Below are 21252 nucleotides of genomic sequence, written 5' to 3' on the forward strand. Positions count from 1 at the left end.
TCACCTGTGGGATGTTCCAAATAAGTGTTTGATGAGCATTCCTCAACTTTCTCAGTCTTTTTGCCACTTGTGCCAGCTTTTTTTAAAACATGTTGCAGGCATCAAATTCCAAATGAGCTAATATTTACAAAAAATAAAGTTTTCCAGTTCGAACATTAAGTATCTTGTCTTTGCAGTCCATTCAATTGAATATAGGTTGAAGAGGATTTGCAAATCATTGTATTCTGTTTTTATTTACGATTTACACAACGTGACAATTTCACTGGTTTTGGGGTTTGTAGGATGACATTGTTGTTTGGTGATGGTACTTACTTGTTGTGGAACTCCTTGATGACCTGATGAATAGTCACCTTCAGTGTGATGTTGTCAAAGCGGGCATGGCTGCGGTCCTTATAGATCCGAAACTCCGCTGCGGTCACTGCCTCCCCGTCAGGAATCTGGGTCAGATCAAAACGGAATTCCTTGTAGTGTCTTCGTTGGTGAGAAAAATCTTTATCTTTCTCCACTGGGGAAGAAAACATTCCAGTGTGAATTTCATCACAAAAAAGATTTTAACAAATTATGACTTCACACGTCTCGGACATATTGTAAGAAAGCACCAGGGACAAAAAAAAAAGTGGAGTAACTTATCACATCTTTTACATTCTTGGTCCAATCCAAACATTTTGACTCCCAACAAAAGCACTTTCCACTTCATTAAATCAGTCAAGTGAATACAGGTAGCGGTTTGCAGACAGGCCTTCTACTGTGTGCCTAACTGCTTTCTGTGGCCATGATGAATGGGCTGTCAGTAAGGGAAAACAAGCTGATTTCAATTAAGGACACACTCCTCTGCTCGTCATGACAGAGAAGAGCGCAGACAGGATTGCTCAATGTCTGCTCTGACCTCATCGCTGACCCGCTCTGATCATGCCGTAACACGGTAATACTGCAAAACATGTCTTAATTAACTGCCACTGTGGTCCAAATGTAAAAAAATAAAAGTATTCCCAGTTTAACACCTGAAAGGAACCTATAGGAGGGTTGCAATCACGTGACCTAGAGGTAGGGCTGGGCGATATATCTATACACTCGATGTCTCTGTGCGATATAGAAAATGACTATATCGTGATTTTCGAGTATACGTTCTCACGCAGTTGCTTTTAGCTGCGGGCATTACACTACAGGCTTTTCTCACTCTTTCTAGCCTCTGCTTCTCACAGAGACGTAAACAAGCGCACCTTCTTACATACGTCACATACGTATACGCCCTCGCGGAGCAGAGAGGTAGCGGCATGGGTAACGTTAGCTGTGGTGCAAGTGGTAATACGAGAGAAAGAAGGTGCGAATCTGGTAACAAATGAAGGAAGAATTAAATCCCAAGAAAAACAGCACGGGGTCCATCGTCTGGCGGTGGTTTGGCTTCAAGTGGGAATATGTCGAACAGACAACCGTAATTTGTCAAGTGTGGGGCAAAAGCGTTGCTACAAAAAGTAACATTACTGCTAATATGTAGCATCATTTGAAAAGTCACCTGCTAGAGAATGAAGAGTGCTTGAAACTCCGCATGTCAACATCTCCGTTCGGTGCCACACCAACAAAATGCCGAGGCAACCATTTCCACATCAACACCGTATGAAAAAAAATTGTCCACGACATAAGGAGATAACGTCCGCCGGAACCCACCACATAGTGAAAGACGTACACAATTTGATTTCCTATTATGCAGCTCGTTTTTATTTGACAGTTATTGAAATATCTTGTGTGACATCATGCACAAAAGTGCACTTTATTTATTTTAAACTATTGTAGTGGCGTTCTGTACAAAAAGTGCACTTTAATTTAGTGTTGTTTTGATATGTCATCTTGGTGACCTCATTCACAAAAGTGCACTAATAGCTTGTTTTAAAATGTCTCTGACAATCTTGCACGTTCTGTTTTGAAATGACATGAATGTTTGTGCCACTGCTTAATAACTGTTTAATAAATACAGTTTTGGTCAATTGACTTAGTTGTGATTTCCCTCTCTGCATGGAAGTTTAAAATGAGCATATGTTAATGCAGTATGAACAAGAATGTTTTAATGTAGACACATAGAATCATCATACTGCTGTGGTTATATGCATTAAGTGTTCATTCAAGGCTAAGGCAAAATATCGCAATATATATGGTGTATCGTGACATGGCCTAAAAATATCGATATATTAAAAAAAGGCCATATCGCCCAGCCCTACCTAGAGGCACATCCGGGCACTTCCGGGTTTCAGGCGAAGGTCTAAGCACCATTAGGCTACTGTTTATTTACTTGAATCAGTGCAGAATTAGGCTTATTTTGAAAGGTTTAGAGGCAAATGGGTGGATTTTTAGGCTCTTAAAAAATATAATTTTTAAAGATTTAAACCATTTATCATTACCAAGAGGTTACTGCTACTACCTCACTTCACTTGACACTTACAGTATTTAGAGAAGAAACGATTGGAGGCACATCATGTTTTTACATCTGAGGGATCCACAAATTAAACATTAATCCATGAAAGAAAAAATTTGACTTATTCTTGCATCGCTTAGTAACGTATTTGATTTACATAACGTTTGCTGCTGTAATCGTGACACTAATGAGAAAAAGGACGTTTGTTTGCAGTTGATTTCCTTATATGAATATTAGTTTCATCCACAATTCATGACTGTAGTTGATTTTATGATGTGAAGTTCATATTCTGGCTCATTATTTAGCTGTATTTGTCTCTATTGTTCAGCAATGTTTGCCAGTGATATCAATATTCAATATATGATGTTGAGCATACTAGAGATTTATTCATCTAGTTTATTATTACTATTAAATATATTTTATTGATGCTAACAAATATCACCGAAGACGCTATAATCTGGTCAGCTGCGTCGAGTAAAGCACAGCTAAGCTTTTAGATTCTGTTATGAAATTTGAAGATGAAAATACGGTGGTTTGGACCAACAATCACAATATTTATTACTAGGCCTAATATGACCTTAATTTATTTGCACAAGCAGGTCTTCAAATTTATTTTTTAAGCATAGCAGTCACAAAATAATTAACACAAACTAATGTGATCTCTTGTCCTTGCCGTACGTTTAGTTCTGCTATCGAACACTACTAATATAGTAGAGAATAAACTCTGTTGCATCACAGAATGTTTCTCAAACAAATCAAATGTTCAAACAAACATTTTACAAAGTGATCGCTGCAGACACAAGCGGCCCGATTGTATTTCACAAGATGATATACAGTCGTGGTCAAAAGTTTACATACACTTGTAAAGAACATAATGTCATGGCTGTCTTGAGTTTCCAATAATTTCTACAACTCTTTTTTTGTGATAGAGTGATTGGAGCACATACTTGTTGGTCACAAAAAACATTCATGAAGTTTGGTTCTTTTATGAATTTATTATGGGTCTACTGAAAATGTGACCAAATCTGCTGGGTCAAAAGTATACATACAGCAATGTTAGTATTTGGTTACATGTCCCTTGGCAAGTTTCACTGCAATAAGGCGCTTTTGGTAGCCATCCACAAGCAGAGGTGGGTAGTAACGCGCTACAGTTACTCCGTTACATCTACTTGAGTAACTTTTGGGATAAATTGTACTTCTAAGAGTAGTTTTAATGCAACATACTTTTACTTTTACTTGAGTATATTTATAGAGAAGAAATGCTACTTTTACTCCGCTACTTTTTTTTTAATTTTTTTTTTTTTTTTTTTTTTTTTTTTTTTTTTTTTATGTCCTGTCCAGCTTCTCAGGCAAATCATATAGTTGATGTAGATGCCCATGTCGGCTGTTCAGATTTACTTTACAAAAGAGAAGTGTAGGATACTTCTCTTGTTGCCTTATTTGTATTTGACTTTATTAAATGTATTTATATTATCATTTAGTGCAGCCGGGCCGGAGCAGGAGGGGATAGAAAGAGAAAAAAAAAGAAGACAGAGGGGGAAATTGTGGGGACAAGAGGGGGATTAGACAGAGAGACAAAAACAACAACAGCAAACAACAACAACAACAACAATAGAGCAACATCAGCAAATATGACATGTACAAATATGATGGTAAAAGTAATAGCAAATAAGCAGTTAGCGAAAAATAAAAAATAATACAGAAATGACAATGAGCATTATTACACTACAAATGGATCAATACAAATACCAATAGAAATAGCGCTATTGATAATGAACAATACCAATAATTTACCTTTATTATCAACAATACAGTTGTTTAAATGCAACAATACATATACGTAATGATAACTTGAGATACGAAAGAATGCAGAAAAATGGAGGGGGGGAAAGAGAAGCAACCTACATTAACCTTGTAGATTGTTATAGTCACAATAGGTTAAGCTTTGTCAGTGTGCCATGTGTTACACCCAGTTTACCCTAGGGCAACAACGTTAATATATGTTTGATGAAACGTGATTATGTGCATGAGTGTAAGTATGCATATGTACTTGTATATGTACAGAATGTGTATATGTGTTTGTACAATGAATGTATATGTACAGAATGTGTATATGTGTTTGTACAGTGAATGTATATGTACAGTATGTGTATGTGTATGTTTGTATATTGAATGTGCGTGTGGATGTACGAACATTAGGTAGGTAAATATGTACTGTATTTGTGTATGTATGTGGGAGCGTAGGTACCTATGTACGTATGTGAGCATACGTGAATTTGCATGTACAATACATTCGACTCCCAGAGTGCGTGGGAGCCAGAGCACGGCCCCATCACCCCCGAGAGCCCAACCCACAAACAGGAGGCGTGGTGCCCAGGGAACCAGGGACCACCGCCCCCACGCAGCCAAGCCGGCCAGCGACAGGAACCCCAGAGCCCGACCCACCGTACCGCCCACAAGGGCCAGCAGCAGGCCGCAGACAGACGCACCCGGCGGAGGACAGGGCACGAGAAAAGCAGGGGACAGCCAGACCCCAAGCCAGCGAGAGACCACACCCCACACGGGCAGAAAGGCGAGACGCCCCGCCCGAAGGACCCAGAGACTCCCCGCAACCGGACGGGAAGACCGCCCCCGCCCCACCGGCAACCGGGCCCCCACGAGCCCACCCCCCACCCCCGGAGAGCGCGGCGAGGCCAGCCCCCGGCCACCCCACCCAAACCGGCCGCCGCAGGACCACCCAGGCACAGGGCCACGGGAACCACCCACCCCACCCGCAGGGACCCCAACGATGGAGATGGAACAACCAGCAACCGCCCCGCCGAGCCCCCCCCCTGAGGGAGGGGAAAAATTAAAAAATAATATTAATAAAATATATTTTAAAAATAAATAAATAAATTAATTAATTAATTAATTTAAAAAAAAAAGAATTAAAAGAAGATCACAGACATGCTGACAAACAAGGTCACTACCCCGCTACTTTTATCTACATTCAGCTCGCTACTCGCTACTAATTTTTATCGATCTGTTAATGCACGCTTTGTTTGTTTTGGTCTGTCAGACAGACCTCCATAGTGCCTGCGTTTCAACAAATACAGTCACTGGTGACGTTCACTCCGTTCCACCAATCAGATGCAGTCACTGGTGACGTTGGACCAATCAAACAGAGCCAGGCGGTCACATGACCTGACTTAAACAAGTTGAAAAACTTATTGGGGTGTTACCATTTAGTGGTCAATTGTACGGAATATGTACTGTACTGTGCTATCTAGTAATAAAAGTTCCAATCAATCAATCAAAAGTGTGAAGGAAAAAAGACCCTTTTTTATTTCAACCGTACATCCCGTCAAAAGCCTCAAGACTGACTGCACAGTTCCTGTCTTCACAATAAAAGTGCCGCTCCATCGCGCCTGCGCTTTCAAAATAAGAGTCTCCGAAAGCCAGCGCAAACAAGCTAGCAAGCTACGGAGTTTGCCGCCAATGTATTTCTTGTAAAGTGTATAAAAACGAATATGGAAGCTGGACAAATAAGATGCCAAAAACTAACCACTTTCATGTGGTATTAGACAGAAAGGAGGAACTTTTTTTCTCCTCCATTTGAAAACGTGGACGCTATCAGCACTACTGTCTGATTACAATCAATGCAAGTCATCAGAATCAGGTAATACACCAACTTATATTCTAGTCTTCATGAAAGGAATCTATATGTGTTAAACATGCATGTATATTCATTAAAACACCTGTAACATGTAAACAAAAACGGCAAAATAAATATAAATTATATACTGTATATATATATATATATATATATATATATATATAAATAAATGTGTGTATATATATATATATATATATATATATATATATATATATATATATATATATATATATATATATATATATATAAATAAATGTGTGTGTGTATATATATATATATATATATATATATATATATATATATATATATATATATATATATATATATATATATATGTATGTATGTGTGGGAAAAAAAATCACAAGACTATTTCATCTCTACAGGCCTGTTTCATGAGGGGGTTCCCTCAATCATCAGGAGATTTTAATGGGAGCATTCACATACCATGGTTTATATAGGGCACAGAGTGGGTGGGTACAGGCTGGCGTAGGGGCGTGGTGATTGGCTCATGTGTTACCTAGGAGGTGTTTCCGTCTGTGGCGGCATGCTGTTACAATTTCGCTGCGCTTGTTGAGGGATGACAGGTCTGGACGATAAATAATAAACAGTTTCTCTTTCAAGCATAGGTTGCATCTTTTATTACCACTATTGTAAGGTGTGCTGGATGCAAGAATTTGCCATGTTATTGAATATTCAACATTATTGTCTTTGAGGTCCCAAATGTGTTTGCTGAGTTCTGTGGTATTCCGCAGGTTTTGGTTCCTGAAAGAAGCCTTGTGATTGTTCCATCTGGTTTTGAACTCTCCCTTGGTTAATCCTACATATGTGTCGGATGTGTTAATGTCCTTGCGTGTTACCTTAGATTGGTAGACAACTGATGTTTGTTAGCACCCCCCGTTGAGAGGGCAATCAGGTTTCTTTCGGCAGTTGCAGCCTTTGTTGGTTTTGGGGTCGCTCTGTCCAGGGGCCGACGGCTCATTTGCAATTGTTTTGTTGTGGTTTGAGATAATTATATATATATATATATATATATATATATATATATATATATATATATATATATATATATATATGATATGTGTGTGCATGTTACTCATCAGTTACTCAGTACTTGAGTAGTTTTTTCACAACATACTTTTTCCTTTTACTCAAGTAAATATTTGGGTGACTACTCCTTACTTTTACTTGAGTAATAAATCTCTAAAGTAACAGTACTCTTACTTGAGTACAATTTCTGGCTACTCTACCCACCTCTGTCCACAAGCTTCTGGCAAGCTTCTGGTTGAATTTTTGACCACTCCTCTTGACAAAATTGGTGCAGTTCAGCTAAATTTGTTGGTTTTCTGGCATGAACTTGTTTCTTCAGCACTGTCCACACGTTTTAGTCAGAACTTTGGGAAGGCCATACTAAAATCTTAATTCTAGCCTGATTTAGCCATTCCTTTACCACTTTTGACATGTGTTTGGGGTATGGGTGGAAAGTTTCTGGTAAATTTCCGGAAATTTACCACGGGAAGTTAAGCTCGGGAAGTTTGGAAATTTTACCATTTGATTACCACATGATTATTCAAAGTTGGACACTGTCCATGGACATTAAGGGGAATATATGGGAATGAATGGGGAATTACAATAATGATATATTATTGGGCACTTGTCTATATGCTGCTGCATCTTTGTGACATTTTTGACGTAGCTCTTTGCACAGTATTTGTAAATGTACACAGCCTTTCCGCCTACATTGGTTGGGATGAAATGTCTCCACACATCAGATGGTGTACGTGGAATTATTCTGTTTGTATTTATTTATTCTTGTAAAACACTAATGCAATGCCACACACAGATATAAATAGTCAGCTAAACAATTGGAGTAGTCTTTAAATGATTAGGAATAGGCTAGATGAATAAATGAACACTCAATCAGCATGCTAAATCAAGGTATAACCTACATTCTTGTATGACAACAGAATGGCTTGCAGAACAGAAGGCAGAGGAAACTACACGTTTTGATTTAGTATTTGCTAGTTGGACTTTACAGATCACAAAAAAGGTAAATTCGGATCGCTAACGTTGTTAGCATAAATGAATGAGATTTAACATAGAGAAAATTAGCATCACGGCTAACGGATAAATATTTTCGGTTCATTATGAGAATGTGGTGATACATAAACCTAGCTAGCAAGAGATATTGGCCCCAAAATCATTTATCAAGTACAGGATCAGCGAGCTAGCTTGAGTGTAAGTCTGCTGGAGTAGTCTTCAGTCATACAGTAACAAGCAATTACACCTCTATTAAACTTAAATACCATAGATCAAATATATTTAACCCAGTAATATCATCAAAACTTACCTGACTGGATGAAGTCCTTGGGCTCAAATACTAGTGTGGCCTCAATAGCCCTGCTGTAGTGTGTAGCATGCTGGGAATTATCTGTGCATGTGATGGGTTGAAATTCTACTGAACTTGCATTAAATCATGTTGTTTTAGCTAATAATCATGCTGCAAGATCTAGCATGTTGCATTCAATGTTTATTCCCATTAATTCCCGTTAATTCCCATATATTCCCGTTAATTCCCATGGAAAGTTTCGAACTTTGAATATTCCCGGAATTTTGCAACTCTAGTTTGGGGTCATTGTCCTGTTGGAACACCCAACTGCGCCCAAGACCCAACCTCCGGGCTGAGAAGAAGAATTTGGAGGTAATCCTTCTTTTTCATTGTCCCATTTACTCTCTGTAAAGCACCAGTTCCATTGGCAGCAAAACAGGCCCAGAGCATACTACTACCATCACCATGCTTGATGGTAGGATTGGTGTTCCTGGGATTAAAGGCATCATCCTTTATACTCCAAACATATTGCTGGGTATTGTGGCCAAACAGCTCAATTTTTGTTTCATCTGCCATCACATGGACAAAGATAAGACCTTCTGGAGGAAAGTTCTGTTACTATTCATTTCATCTTCTGCTATATTAAAAAATTAACTACAATGAGAGCATTTTCAAACTATGCCAGACTATTTTCCACTTATTTGACTGATGAACATTATCCCATCATTTATTCAGAAAGTATAAATACAGACAAATGAAGATAGAATACTATTAATTGCAACATGCAAGTGTAAAAAAAAAACATATTGAGATTGTACATTTTTAGAATGTGCTTGGTCTATTTTTACTTAAAGAAAACAACCTAAAGTTGTCTTTATTTTTAAGTTATCATGCCATGATTTACCAGTCCGGCCCACTTGAGAATATATGTTTTCCTCCATGTGGCTCCTGGGCTAAAATGAGTTTGACACGTTTTTATGTTCCTCTGTCCTTTCTATACATTTTCTCCAGGCCCTCTCACCATCATGCAATGTTTTTTTGCAGCTTAATTTACGCGATGGTCAAGCAGCTTGAGCGTGGCATTAAAACAAGTGAGAGCGAGTGTAGAGTTTGAGCAGAAAATGCCGTATTGCTGTTCTGCTCTTTGATGTTCCAGTCGCTCAAATAGAGAGATAGGAAAGAGCTTTAATAGAGTCCCAAAAGAAGTGGTTCATAAAGGTACTAAAGTCAGGGGAAAAAACAAAAGTGTGTCGAAGAAAACTGCTCTTAAAGATATCACTTTCATCATCTTCTGGAATACAATCGTACCATGCTTGTGTCTGCAGTGATCACTTTGTAAAAAGGTTTGTTTGAACATTTGATTCACATTGGTTTGTGTTCTTTTGTGGTTGCTGTGCCTAAATATAACTAGGAAAACCTGGTTGTGCAAATAAACTAATGTCATGTTAAGTCCTAATAATAAATATTGTAATTGTTGGTCCAATCCACCATATTTCCATTGTACATTTACATAAACTAAAAGCTTAGTTGTTGTTGTTGTGCAGGAAAGCCATGTGCTTTATTCGACACGGATGGCCAAATTATAGCGTATTTGGTGATATTTGTTAGTATCAATGAAATATCCTTAACAATATAAATAAACTAGATGAATAAATCTCTCGTGGGTTGAACAGCTTATACTGAATCTTGCTAGCAAGCATTGCTGAACAACAGGGACATATACAGCTAAATAATGAGACAAAATATGGATTTCACATCATAAAAACCACTGCAAACATGAATTGTAGATGAGACTAATACATACTTGTCAACTCTCTCGATTTTTCCGGGAGACTCCCGAATTTCAGTGTACCGCCCGAAAATCTCCCGGGGGCAACCATTCTCCCGATTTTCACAACTATATTAAGGGCGTGCCGTGATGGCATTGCCGTTAGCGGCCTCTACAACCTGTCGACGCGTCCGCTTTTTCAACATACGTCACATATAGTTTGCGGCATCTGCATACACACAAAAGTGACTGCAAGGCATACTTGGTCAACAGCCATACAGGTCACACTGAGGGTGGCCGTATAAACAACTTTAACACTGTTACAAATATGCGCCACACTGTGAACCCACACCAAACAAGAATGACAAACACATTTCGGGAGAACATCCGCACCGTAACACAACATAAACACAACAGAACAAATACCCAGAATCCCTTGCATCCCTAACTCTTCCGAGCTACAATATACACCCCCGCCCCCCCACACACTTCAACCCCCCCCCCCCCCCCCCCCCCATTCTGCCGAATTTGAAGGTCTCAAGGTTGGCAAGTATGGACTAATATTTGTAGCAAAAATTAACTGCAGACAAACTTATCTTTTTAACGGCACTCTTTGTGTCAATCAAATACGTTACCTAGCAATGCACGAATAAGTTCAACTTTGTCTTTCACCAATTAATGATTAATTTGTGGACCCCTCAGATGTAAAGACATGATGTGCCTCCAATCTTTTTTTCTTTAAATCCTTGTAGTTGTCAAGACAGTTTGGTCGAGGCGAACATTGACATCTACTTTGGTGATGATGATTAGTTTAAATCTTTCGAAAATTATTTTTCGTAATCCACTCCATCACATATTAAGTATTTGTCTCATGATTGCTTATATTATATTTGCCTCTAAACATTTTGAAATACACCGAAATCTGCACTGATGCAGGTAAATAAACAGTAGCCTAATGGGACTAGATAGACCATCGCCTGAAAGCCGCCTCGAGGTCACGTGATTGCAACCCAGAAATAGAACTTAGCTCATTGACATAGGAAAATAATCAGGCTGCTCAGTACAATAGCAACAAAAAAATTAATTACATATCAATTACTTACACAAATTAGTTTTGCCAAGCAGGTGACAGTCTCAGCACAGGTCTTTGAGCTAGGGATGTAACGTTAAACAGTAGTGATAATAACCGCGGTTTAACTTCCATGATTGCAACTACACTTTGATAAACTCACAAACTGATGCTTAAATGAAAACAAGAAACTTTAACATCTTTACCCATTAAGAAACAACATATCACAATCTAAAATGATATAAAAAACACATTGCTATCTGAGCAACTAAGATATTCAATTGTACACATTGAACAGACAATAGATCAGAGTGATCAATCTATACTTGGAGGAATACAAGACAGAGTTGTCTTTATGATGAGTTCTAAGAACGCTAAACAGAGTAGGACGCCACAACGCCCACTAGAAATAATAAATAATAATAGATTATATATGTTTTATGTCACGTTTCATTTAAAGAAATCTTAAAGCCCTATATGAGGCGTTCTGAGACCGTTAAAGTAGGACGCCACAACCCCCGCTAGAAATAATAAATAATAATAGATTTTATATGTTTTATGTCACGTTTCATTTAAATAAATCTTAAAGTGCTAAAGTACAAATCAATTTTTAAAACAACAAACGCTTAGCCATTAAAAAAGATTCAACACTAAGACTAAAACACTTATCAGTGAAGCATAAGAAACACAAAACACGCAAAATAGTGGTTTTTTTCCCAACAGTATGTCTATTTATTTTAGTTATTTAAACAAAATTGGTCAACATATTTCAGTGTGTTTACGTACTTTTTGAGCACATTCAACAATACCGCGATAATAATGATCTTTGCATCTGTACTTTCATTTTAGTTTTAATTAGTCAGTGCCACAGAAGCAATTTGTGCGACTTTAGAGTTTCCACTGTAAAGGCCTACCCCCTAGTAAACACATTTTCCCTAATAGAGCCTGGTTTCAGCAGAGGCCACTGCATTAGGAAATATATTAAATAATAAATATACCGTATTTTTCGGAGTATAAGTCGCTCCGGAGTATAAGTCGCACCGGCCGAAAATGCATAATAAAGAAGGAAAAAAAACATATATAAGTCGCACTGGAGTATAAGTCGCATTTTTTGGGGAAATTTATATGATAAAAGCCAACACCAAGAATAGACATTTGAAAGGCAATTTAAAATAAATAAAGAATAGTGAACAACAGGCTGAATAAGTGTACGTTATGTGAGGCATAAATAACCAACTGAGAACGTGCCTGGTATGCTAACGTAATATATTATGGTAAGAGTCATTCAAATACCGTAATTTTCGGACTATAAGTCGCAGTTTTTTTCATAGTTTGGCCGGGCTCCAGTGCGACTTATATATGTTTTTTTCCTTTTTTATTATGCCTTTTCGGCAGGTGCGACTTATGCTCCGGTGCGATTTATACTCCGAAAAATACGGTAACTATAACATATAGAACATGCTATACGTTTACCAAACAATCTGTCACTCCTAATCGCTAAATCCCATGAAATCTTATACGTCTAGTCTCTTACGTGAATGAGCTAAATAATATTATTTGATATTTTGCGGTAATGTGTTAATCATTTCACACATAAGTCGCTCCTGAGTATAAGTCGCACCCCCGGCCAAACTATGAAAAAAACTGCGACTTATAGTCCGAAAAATACGGTACTATCTTTTTGAAGTTCCTCGCGCCAAAGAAGATTTTACACATTCTCTACAAGGCCTACCCCCTAGTAAACACATTTTCCCTAATAGAAGCCTGGTTTTAGCAGAGGCCACTGCATTAGGAAATATATTAAATAATAAGTATACCGTATTTTTCGGAGTATAATAATAAAGAAGGAAAAAAACATATATAAGTCGCATTTTTTGGGGAAATTTATTTGATAAAACCCAACACCAAGAATAGACATTTGAAAGGCAATTTAAAATAAATAAAGAATAGTGAACAACAGGCTGAATAAGTGTACGTTATATGAGGCATAAATAACCAACTGAGAACGTGCCTGGTATGTTAACATAACATATTATGGTAAGAGTCATTCAAATACCGTAATTTTCTGACTATAAGTCGCAGTTTTTTTCATAGTTTGGCCGGGCTCCAGTGCGACTTAAATATGTTTTTTTCCTTTTTTATTATGCATTTTCGGCTGGTGCGACTTATACTCCGGTGCGACTTATACTCCGAAAAATACGGTAACTATAACATATAGAACATGCTATACGTTTACCAAACAATCTGTCACTCCTAATCGCTAAATCCCATGAAATCTTATACATCTAGTCTCTTACGTGAATGAGCTAAATAATATTATTTGATATTTTACAGTAATGTGTTAATAATTTCACACATAAGTCGCTCCTGAGTATAAGTCGCACCCCCGGCCAAACTATGAAAAAAACTGCGACTTATAGTCCGAAAAATACGGAACTATCTTTTTAAAGTTCCACTCGTCAAAGAGGATTTTACACATTCTCTACAAGGCCTACCCCTAGTAAACACATTTTCCCTAATAGAAGCCTGGTTTCAGCAGAGGCCACTGCATTAGGAAATATATTAAATAATAAATATACCGTATTTTTCGGAGTATAAGTCGCTCCGGAGTATAAGTCGCACCGGCCGAAAATGCATAATAGAGAAGGAACAAAACATATATAAGTCGCACTGGAGTATAAGTCGCATTTTTTGGGGAAATTGATTTGATAAAACCCAACACCAAGAATAGACATTTGAAAGGCAATTTAAAATAAATAAAGAATAGTGAACAACAGGCTGAATAAGTGTACGTTATATGAGGCATAAATAACCAACTGAGAACGTGCCTGGTATGTTAACGTAACATATTATAGTAAGAGTCATTCAAATACCGTAATTTTCGGACTATAAGTCGCAGTTTTTTTCATAGTTTGGCCGGGCTCCAGTGCGACTTATATATGTTTTTTTCCTTTTTTATTATGCATTTTCGGCTGGTGCGACTTATACTCCGAAAAATACGGTAACTATAACATATAGAACATGCTATACGTTTACCAAACAATCTGTCACTCCTAATCGCTAAATCCCATGAAATCTTATACGTCTAGTCTCTTACATGAATGAGCTAAATAATATTATTTGATATTTTACGGTAATGTGTTAATAATTTCACACATAAGTCGCTCCTGAGTATAAGTCGCACCCCCGGCCAAACTATGAAAAAAACTGCGACTTATAGTCCGAAAAATACGGTACTATCTTTTTGAAGTTCCACGCGCCAAAGAGGATTTTACACATTCTCTACAAGGCCTACCCCCTAGTAAACACATTTGCCCTAATAGAAGCCTGGTTTCAGCAGAGGCCACTACATTAGGAAATATATTAAATAATAAGTATACCGTATTTTTCGGAGTATAATAATAAAGAAGGAAAAAACATATATAAGTCGCACTGGAGTATAAGTCGCATTTTTTTGGGAAATTGATTTGATAAAACCCAACACAAAGAATAGACATTTGAAAGGCAATTTAAAATAAATAAAGAATAGTGAACAACAGGCTGAATAAGTGTACGTTATATGAGGCATAAATAACCAACTGAGAACGTGGCTGGTATGTTAACGTAACATATTATGGTAAGAGTCATTTAAATAACTATAACTTAATCTGTCACTCCTAATCGCTAAACCTGATGAAATCTTATACGTCTCGTCTCTTACGTGAATGAGCTAAATAATATTATTTGATATTTTACGGTAATGTGTTAATAATTTCACACATAAGTCGCTCCTGAGTATAAGTCGCACCCCCGGCCAAACTATGAAAAAAAACTGTGACTTATAGTCCAAAAAATACGGTACTATCTTTTTGAAGTTCCACGCGCCAAAGAGGATTTTACACATTCTCTACAAGGCCTACCCCCTAGTAAACACATTTTCCCTAATAGAAGCCTGGTTTCAGCAGAGGCCACTGCATTAGGAAATATATTAAATAATAAGTATACCGTATTTTTCGGAGTTTAATAATAAAGAAGGAAAAAAACATATAAGTCGCATTTTTTGGGGAAATTTATTTGATAAAACCCAACACCAAGAATAGACATTTGAAAGGCAATTTAAAATAAATAAAGAATAGTGAACAACAGGCTGAATAAGTGTACGTTATATGATGCATAAATAACCAACTGAGAACGTGCCTGATATGTTAACGTAACATATTATGGTAAGAGTAATTTTCGGACTATAAGTCGCAGTTTTTTTCATAGTTTGGCCGGGCTCCAGTGCGACTTATATGTTTTTTTCCTTTTTTATTATGCATTTTCGGCTGGTGCGACTTATACTCCAAAAAATACGGTAACTATAACATATAGAACATGCTATACGTTTACCAAACAATCTGTCACTCCTAATCGCTAAATCCCATGAAATCTTATACGTCTAGTCTCTTACGTGAATGAGCTAAATAATATTATTTGATATTTTTTGATAATGTGTTAATCATTTCACACATAAGTCGCTCCTGAGTATAAGTCGCATGAAAAAAACTGCGACTTATAGTCCGAAAAATACGGTATTATCTTTTTGAAGTTCCACGCACCAAAGAGGATTTTACACATTCTCTACAAGGCCACTACCCCTAGTAAACACATTTTCCCTAATAGAAGCCTGGTTTCAGCAGAGGCCACTGCATTAGGAAATATATTAAATAATAAATATACTATCTTTTTGAAGTTCCACGCGCCAAAGAGGATTTTACACATTCTCTACAAACTTTCTCTACAAAAGTTGAAATGGAATGTAGTGTGTCATTGTCTTCGAAACAATGACAAATCCCCTGCAAAAAGTGACCGCCGGGTCTCACGCCACCATTTGGAATGATCCAAAATAAAGACACGCGATAGAGGTCAGGGGATTGTGCAGTGATATCATGCAGTGCACTTTCCTGATATTTTATCGCAAAGCAACGCCTGCGGCTACTTAGCACACACAGGTCAGGGGTCAGCTCTGACTCTTTCCCGCTGAGTGTGTTCCATTAAATGAGCCACAGGCAGTAATTTGAAGCAGAAGTGCCACCGGGCATAAAACATTGGGCTTTCAAGAGGCTAAATATTAAATAACAATGTTTCTGATTAAGGTGGGCTGTGTTCAATCGTTGAAAAGAGGACTCCAAATATTTGTGCATCGACTAAAAAAAAATAGCCAGGTGTTCATCGAGTCATAATGTGACTGAGAGCTGAGGTGAGTAGCTATATTTGAGTGTAGTGTAATAAAGACAGAGGCCCATTGAACACTTCACTGACAGTCACCAGAACAAGAGCAGAGCTTTTAAGGCTGACAATGTACATGCCCCGGTGGAGCGCTAAGTGGAAACACATTGGCTCAGGCCAATGCACACAATTCACGTTGCGGACTAAAAAATACAATATATTCGACACGTCAGCATCCAGTTTGTGTTTAAACCGATCGTTTTCATTAGGGGATCTGTCAAAACTGTGAGTGGTTGGAAAGCACTTGTGAAGTGAGGATATCTGTCAATATCAAGCCTGCTTTCTTCAAATGACAGGAAATAATTAAGACCAATTTTCTTGAGGTCAGACAAGTCATCTGATAAGGTGCATTGAACTGTGGGGTCAAAGGTCGCAACTACTGAACAAACACAGCAATTATAGAGATCAGCCGTCTTACAGGAGAGAAGCCCATTATTCCATACTGATCAGATGAAATGTTAAAAGGGGTCATATTGTGATTTTATTCTACATTTCAAACACTTCCTTGTGGTCTACATCAGTACATCAGTGGTCCCCAACCTTTTTGTAGCTGCGGACCAGTCAACGCTTGAAAATGTGTCCCACGGACCGGGGGCGGGGTGGGTGGTTATGGTATTTTTTATTTTATTATTTTTTTTGTCATAAAGAAATACAATCATGTGTGCTTACGGACTGTATTCCTGCAGACTGTATTGATCTATTTTGATATATAATGTATATATTGTGTTTTTATGTTGATTTAATAAAATTAAAAAAAATTGTGCGGCCCAGTACCGGTCCGCGGCCCGGTGGTTGGGAACCACTGGTCTACATAACATGTAATGGTGGTTCTTTAGTCAAAATTTTGCATAGATTATGTTTTACAGACCATTTTAAGGATGGGCTGTTTTGTGTCTTATGTGCCTCCACTTCGACTTGGTCTGACATGTTGTAGTTTTCGGCGGTTCCATTCTACTGATAGTTATAAGTTCTAACTATACGCTACTTTGTATAAGAAACGGCAACAGCGGAGGATGCATGCGCATGTACGAGCCAGTCTGCCCCACAACAAGAGGACAGAGAATAAGAAGGGACTTATTGATTACAATATCGGACTACAATGGCAGACTCACGCAAAGCTATTCGGGTAAATATTTACCATATATGGACATATCCACAGACGTCACCAACTGGGAAAACGTCACAAAATAGGCAAATTTCAAATGGCTTGTTTGGAGGATGTATGAAGGCAAGATTGTTTTATAAATACCCTCTAAAGCAGTGGATCTTAACCTGGGTTCGATTGAACCCTAGGGGTTCGGCGTAGCCTCCGCCGCGGAGGTCAAGACACACCCAAATCATCGTGTAAATAAAAACTTCTCCCTATCGGCGTATTATGCATACGGCAACAGCACTGATTTGCAGATGTGTAATTTGTTGTGAGTTCATGCACTGTGTTGGTTTTGTTCTTTGAACAAGGTGATGTTCATGCACGGTTCATTTTGTGCACCAGTAAAAAAACATAACTTTGTCTTGAATTTGAAAAAGATAAAACATTTTATTTCTCACTAAAGAAGGGTTCGGTGAATGCGCATATGAAACCGGTGGGGTTCGATACCTCCAACAAGGTTAAGAACCACTGCTCTAGAGTAAGGCTGTCGACGTCATCGATTACGTAAATACGTCGACGCCGTTTTTGTGCGTCGACGCGTCGCATACCGTATTTCCTTGAATAGCCGCCGGCGCGCTAATTAATTTAAAACCTCTTCTCACTCCTGCTCTTACCAAAAGGTGTGGGGTAAATGTAGGCCTGCGCTTATAAATTTGAGTGATGTAAGGATACCATCATGAAAAGCACATTTAATTAAAAAAAACGTTATTATGGTCTTACCTTTACTTATAAATGAAGTCCATGCGCAGCTGCTTCTGATCAAAAGCATCGATAACTTGTTTAAAGAAGTCTTCCTTATCTTTCTTCAGTTTTAAAAGTCTCTCTGTCTCGATGGAGATATTCTTTTAAGTATTACCTCCTGCTTCGATTGAAAGTCCAGTTTAGAAAACTGTTTTATTTTAGATATGTAATCCTCCATGTTAAAAGTTGCAGAATATTAAGATTTGCACTGTATGTTTATTTTATATTTGCACATTAAAAAGCAAATAAGCTACTTTTAATTTTGTTAAATGTTAAAAATGTTAAATGTTTACATTGTTACAGAATATTTTGTCATGTTGTTGTCAATGTTGACTGAGTGGCCATACTTTTTTTTTTTGTAAATAAAAGCCATGCCTTTTGAAAAAACTGGCCTACATTTATTTTTTCATCTTCATTTTAAATAAAAAAAATATTCGGTAAAAGGAAAAATAATCTATAGATTAATCGGAAAAAAAATCTATAGATTAACCGATTAATCGAAAAAATAATATATGGATTAATCGATAGAAAAATAATCGTTAGCTGCAGCCTTACTCTAAAGGCCTTGGTGGCCACATGCGTGGACAGCACCTTTTAGCTCTTATTTCCAAAATTGTGTACACTACTGAATTGGGGTCTTATGCCGACATATGGACACTTATACTGCTATCTGGTGGTGTCAGAAGACTACAACATACTATGGAATTTGGAAAAAAAAAAGTGTAAAAATAAAAATGTGCATGTCACTACACGTGAAGTACACATTTGTGCACTTATGGACTAAGTACATCATATTAAAAGATGATTTTTAGTTTTTATTCTAATTAGGGTCCAATAAGCCCAAATAGCAAAGATAAATAAAAAAAGCATGCAAACAAGCAGCTTGGGCCTTAAGGGGATACTGTATCTCCGCCATGCATCCGTGAGTTTAATTTTTTAGGACTTATGCAGATCCCAAATACACAAAAACAGGCTCCAATAGGTAAGACAAGTTGCTTTTGCATAATAGGTGCCTTTAAATAAACCGCAACACATTCACTATATATTTGAATAAAGGCTGAAAAGAGTAAGTCCAGTAAAAATTTGGACTGCATTACACATTTCATAACAATTCCAATAATAAACCTGTCATGTTCTCATTTGACAAATGGGCACGCTCTGCCCTCTTCCTTTTTTAATTGGAGTGCAATTTGGTCGTGGTGTTCAACTAAAACATGGATGGAAGTTTGTTTGACTAGAATTTCGCTCTAAACCGCCATACTTGTGGCCAACGATATCACGTTTCCTTTCAAAAGGAAACAAAAGACAACACAAGTCGTTTTAAACTCCAAACCTATTATTTCTGTATTATTATTTATTTCGCTAACTGCTTCTTTGCTATCACTTTTACCATCATATTTGTACGTATCGTATTTGCTGATGTTGCTCTGTTGTTGTTATTGTTGTGTTTGCTGTTGTTGTTTTTGTCTCTCTGTCTAATCCCCCTCTTGTCCCCACAATTTCCCCCTCTGTCTTCCTTTTTTTTTCTCTTTTCTATCCCCTCCTGCCCGGCTGCACCAAATGATAATATAAATACATTTAATAAAGTCAAATACAAATAAGGCAACAAGAGAAGTATCCTACACTTCTCTTTCGTAAAGTAACATCAACTATATGATTTGCCTGAGAAGCTGGGCAGGACAACAAAAAATTAAATTAAATTAAATTACCGTATTTTTTGGAGTATAAGTCGCACCTGCCGAAAATGCATAATAAAGAAGGAAAAAAACATATATAAGTCGCATTTTTGGGGGAAATTTATTTGATAAAACCCAACACCAAGAATAGACATTTGAAAGGCAATTTAAAATAAATACAGAATAGTGAACAAGAGGCTGAATAAGTGTACGCTATATGAGGCATAAATAACCAACTGGGAACGTGCCTGGTGTGTTAACGTAACATATTATGGTAAGAGTCATTCAAATAACTATAACATATAGAACATGCTATACGTTTACCAAACAATCTGTCACTCCTAATCGCTAAATCTGATGATATCTTATACGTCTAGTCTCTTACGTGAATGAGCTAAATAATATTATTTGGTATTTTACGGTAATGTGTTAATAATTTCACACATAAGTCGCTCCTGAGTATAAGTCGCACCCCCGGCCAAACTATGAAAAAAACTGCGACTTATAGTCCGAAAAATACGGTAAATTAAAATAAAAAAAACTCCAAACCTTGGGAAAACGGGATTTTAAAGTTACAATGGTTTATTCCATAAAAAAAGGACTGCTCTTGTACCATTGACACTTTAATAATTTATTTTTTAACTTGAAGAATGTACAAAATGAGATTCTAAGAACAAGGCACGTGAGATTATTTCCTCTTTAATTTTCCAGTTTAGAATTTAAAAATGACCAAAAATATTGGCTTGTGCCAACTTGGTTATTGGCACAAAAACTATTCCTCGGATTGCAATAGTATAAAGGGTAAAAAAGTGATTATTTGCTGTTGTATTAGACTTAGACTTAGACAAACTTTAATGATCCACAAGGGAAATTGTTCAACACAGTAGCTCAGTTACAATGATGGAAAGTGTAAGGATGGAAAGGACAATGCAGGTATAAATAGACTAATATAGTGATAAAAAATCTAACATATACATATGTGTACAGAATAATATATATACAGATATATTATATTATGTCTATAACATATATACAATATATACCAATGACCATGTACAATATTACAGTATATGTGACAGCAGCAGCATAAAATAGAGAGTAGATCCAGCAGGAAATAGAAAAATAGACATTATAAACAAAGAGAAGTAGCTAACATGTCAGGTGTCATCTATTGCTGTATGGCGAGTGATTATACAGTATTGAAGAGTGTTTG

The 21252-nt window shown here is 37.2% G+C and overlaps 1 protein-coding gene and 1 long non-coding RNA gene across 2 annotated transcripts in view; one reads left to right on the top strand and one right to left on the bottom strand.

The window, feature by feature from the left end:
* LOC133604504 (uncharacterized) overlaps positions 1–21252 on the top strand; it is a 145383-nt gene that overhangs the window by 84018 nt on the left and 40113 nt on the right. The window lies entirely within an intron of this gene.
* The window catches only part of bmp5 (bone morphogenetic protein 5), a 48115-nt gene that overhangs the window by 26055 nt on the left and 808 nt on the right, over positions 1–21252 (bottom strand). The window contains exon 2 of the mRNA XM_061957068.1: positions 313–505. Within this exon, the coding sequence (XP_061813052.1) occupies positions 313–505 (193 nt within the window). The remainder of the gene's footprint in view (positions 1–312; positions 506–21252) is intronic.

This window comes from Nerophis lumbriciformis, linkage group LG02 (assembly GCF_033978685.3).
Source record: "Nerophis lumbriciformis linkage group LG02, RoL_Nlum_v2.1, whole genome shotgun sequence".
NCBI classification, from domain to species: Eukaryota; Metazoa; Chordata; class Actinopteri; order Syngnathiformes; family Syngnathidae; genus Nerophis; species Nerophis lumbriciformis.